General features: G+C 38.5%; 1 protein-coding gene across 1 annotated transcript in view; it reads left to right on the plus strand.

Annotated features, from left to right (window-relative positions):
- Positions 1 to 3,605, plus strand: part of LOC136853405 (dendritic arbor reduction protein 1-like) — a 20,884-nt gene extending 17,279 nt beyond the window's left edge. Inside the window, exon 2 of the mRNA XM_067128902.1 lies at positions 1,201 to 3,605. Within this exon, the coding sequence (XP_066985003.1) occupies positions 1,201 to 2,760 (1,560 nt within the window). The 3' untranslated portion in view covers positions 2,761 to 3,605. The remainder of the gene's footprint in view (positions 1 to 1,200) is intronic.
- The last annotated feature ends 391 nt before the right edge of the window (positions 3,606 to 3,996 follow it).

The raw sequence follows: 3,996 nt of genomic DNA on the forward strand, positions 1-3,996 counted from the left end.
AGGAAAATGCATGATGAAAGGCTGGAACATAACGAAGTTATATGAAACAGACGTAATAAAATAGTACTGTAGAGGTAGCTAAAAGAGACAACAACTGATGGTAGAACGTTATGTACCTAATAATGCCGAGGTTACATCTTAGGTGCTATATGAGTTACATATGCATACGTATACGCTTTTTGCCTACATAAGTGTACAGTAAACATATATCGAAGTATCCTACCATGGACTTATGAATTTATGTTGAGTTCATGACATATATATATATATATATATATATATATATATATATATATATATATATATATATATATATATATATATATATATATATATATATATATATATATATATATATATATATATATATATATTACATATAATATATATACATATATATATATGTGTGTGTGTGTGTGTGTGTGTATCTATGACGACAGTCTATAACCCTTCAATGCTGACATTTGCAACGGGACAAATGTATTTTATTAGAACCATTTCGCTGGATTAAGTTTGAATCACACTCGCAGAGTTGACATCAAGAGTTGGCATCCCTTCAATTCGCTGTAAATACTCTATTGCTTGTGCAACCAAATTTGCAGTTATTTGTCTTGTGATGCATTTTATCATCAAATCCATCCGTTATGAGACTTTCGTAAGTGATATAAGGCTGTTCTTGTCTTGTGCAGGTACCATAAGAAATCTTTTATTTTTCTAAGATTCAAAATATGTAACGCTATTTCTAAAAATAAACCCACTTTAAAAACATCTGAAAACATATATTATCTCCTATGCAGAATTAGTCATTTACTGACTTGTTTGCTCATTTGGTTATCTTAAATTCTGGATTGCTTGTGGTTTTAGGCGCATTTGACTTTTGACATACCTGGGAATGAGGTGTTCATGGTGGTTTAATCACCCTATAAACAAACATGAACAAAAATAAAAGCCCTCTTTCCTTCCAACACACACACACACACACACACACTATTATATATAACAGTTATATCAAGTTCTGTTTTCATTGCTGAAGGAATCTTGTATTTTCAGAATGCAAATACTCCTTGATAAGTAAGTAAATTTAATATCCCTGTTAAAATCCTTTCATTTGGTCAGCCCACGGTAATACCTAATTTACTGAATGCCCTCAGAAAAATCAAAATAACTTGAAGTAAATTGTATGTCTCTCCTTTTTCCCAGGTGTGGTTGGATCTGGAGTCGGTGCTATTAGGAGAGGACCCTGGAGATATGCACCTCTATCAAACACAGCAGCAGGTTCCTCAGGAAACGAATAACCATGCCCCTGGTGAAGATCTCCACAGTCACTCTACCCACTCTCCTGAGGCTCATAACCACTCACCAGACCAAAATGGAACTCTCTCTTCTCTGCATATGAATGCTCATTCACCTACAATTCATCATGCAGCCACTCACAACCAGCACCAAACGCAGCATCCTCCTGCAAGTCACCATCTTTCCCATGATCCAATAAACAACTCGTCCATCCACTCCCCTTCCCAAAACCCAATTCATTCACCAAGCCAGGTCACAATACCCTCACCAGCTCCAGGAATGATGCCTGAGAATATCCATTCTTCCAGTCATTCTAATACCCAAGGAACACCCCATCCGCCAATATATACTTCTCATGTTTCAGCACCTACGACTTCAACAATAGTCGAACTAGGTGGCATGAGATCGCTTCCACCACTGACTGGAATGGCAGAACACCACCAACCAATTCCACAGGCGAACACAGTTGCTCCTCTACCCTCCCTCCATCACTCTCAACATCCGTTGGCGAGTGCATCAACACTTAATAGAGGCACCACCTCTGGAATTCCTCCCATGTGCGATTTGGTTGAAGGATCTATGATGTCCCCATTAGCTGCCCACACTGCACTTCCTCCGACGCCTCCACATCAGGATCCAAAATATGACTACACGAATAGCCATGCTGGATATGAAAATTCTAATGCATGCCGAGTCAAGAATGAGTATGGTGACTTTAATCAAAACCTAAATCTTCGAACTGGCGTGAAGCGAACATATCCAGACGGATCATCCTCTCAAGCGAAGTACCCCTGTGTTGCTAACTCCTATCGTCGTGAAGAAATATCTTATCAAGCACCTCCTCCACCTCCCCTACACTACATGGGAACACCAGGAACTTTGCAACCACAGCAAACACAGCAAATCCAACAACAGCCACAGCAAATGCAGCACCCAGGCACTCCACAATACGTACTGCCTCCAACCCCTCCACAGTATCCAGCTGGGCCTCACACTCTCCAGCACCATCCAACTCACCATACTGATTATTCTACCACAGCTACAGCCTGGACCCCTACACCCACTCCTTATGGTAGTTATGCTCAGTACTTAGACTTTAACTCATGCCCACCAAACCCACTGAATAACACCGTTCTTCCACCTCCTGAAGTGCCTCCTCCACCCACCAAACCCAGGAGAAGACGGGCACGGAGGAAGGTTATTATTCATAAATGCCCGTACGAAGGCTGCATAAAGACTTATATTAAATCGTCACACCTGAAAGCACATTTAAGGACTCACACAGGGGAGAAGCCTTACACATGCAAGTGGAAGGGATGCGGCTGGAGATTTGCAAGGTCAGATGAACTCACGCGACACTACCGGAAACACACTGGTGACCGGCCTTTCCAGTGCCGACTCTGTGAGAGGGCATTTTCCAGATCAGACCATCTTAGCCTTCACATGAAGAGACATATAGCACTTTAAATCTCTAAGTTCCTTGCTTTACTTAGAGAAATGAAAAGGTGTGTAGCGAATTTCATTGAAAACAACGGAACGTTTGGAGTTCATCCAGAATCCAGGATATAAAGTTATGGAGCAAATATTTATGTCACACTGCCCTGTAAAGGTTTGTTGGGAGTACACTCATCAACGGAACACTGACTGAGAAAAATCGGTGTAGTGCCTAAGAATAAGATCATTTTAAATTCAGTCTAACTGGAAATACACAGATCGATAAACACGGTCAAATATCTACAACACTAGAAAATGCATCTCTATGTAAACAATTGAAACTGATTTATTTATTCTACTGATAAAATTACATTGAAAGAAGCTTTTCCACATTTTTTTCATAGAGGGAACAAAGTTCCCTTGCTTGAAAACTTTCCTACACCACTGTTCCATATACTGAAATCAGAAGGCTTCTTTACGAGCTGAAGAAAACATATTATGTATGTACATAGACATATCCTTAAGAACATTATGTGTAAACGTCAGTGACAGTCAACAGAATCACCTTTCAGTCAACAAAATCGTGATACAAATTTTTATCCTACCTTCCACGAGTCCATTAGTCATTTATTTCTCGGATGAGCAAATGATATAAATAGTTTACTGAGCATTAAAAAATTCCTCTTTCCTCAACATTTTATCAACTAATATAAACAATAAGCGGAAGGGAAAACTTAGATTCGAAATTGAGATTTAGGCTTCTATACCTACTCCGCACGTGTTTCACAAGATCTTGCGTCCATACGATTTTCATCAAGAGGTTAACAAACATGTTCCAACTCACACGCAAACAATGTATGTCTATAAAAAAAAAGAAATACCTTTACCGATAAACATATCAGAACAAATGCATTAGCAGCCTTTTTTCCTGAAAAGGTTACATACCTATTAGGACTTTGAAATGAGTTTTCTACATGCGATACTTACTCATTATATAAGATATATTTTAATCCATTTGTTTTCACTGAATATTTGATGCTAATAAATTTACATACATAACAAATATACAGCAAAATATGACAGGATACACGAAAGCAAACTCGTAAGTACGAATTCCTAAAGAAACTTTTCGTTGCTCCCAAAATTTGTTAGTAAAGCAAGTTACAAAGACTATCTGCTACTGCCTGAACACTCCCATACAATACATGATCGTCAAATGATTATAGACAATATACTTACAACACAAAACCCGACGCACATAATTGCAAT

Source organism: Macrobrachium rosenbergii, chromosome 27 (assembly GCF_040412425.1).
Source record: "Macrobrachium rosenbergii isolate ZJJX-2024 chromosome 27, ASM4041242v1, whole genome shotgun sequence".
NCBI classification, from domain to species: Eukaryota; Metazoa; Arthropoda; class Malacostraca; order Decapoda; family Palaemonidae; genus Macrobrachium; species Macrobrachium rosenbergii.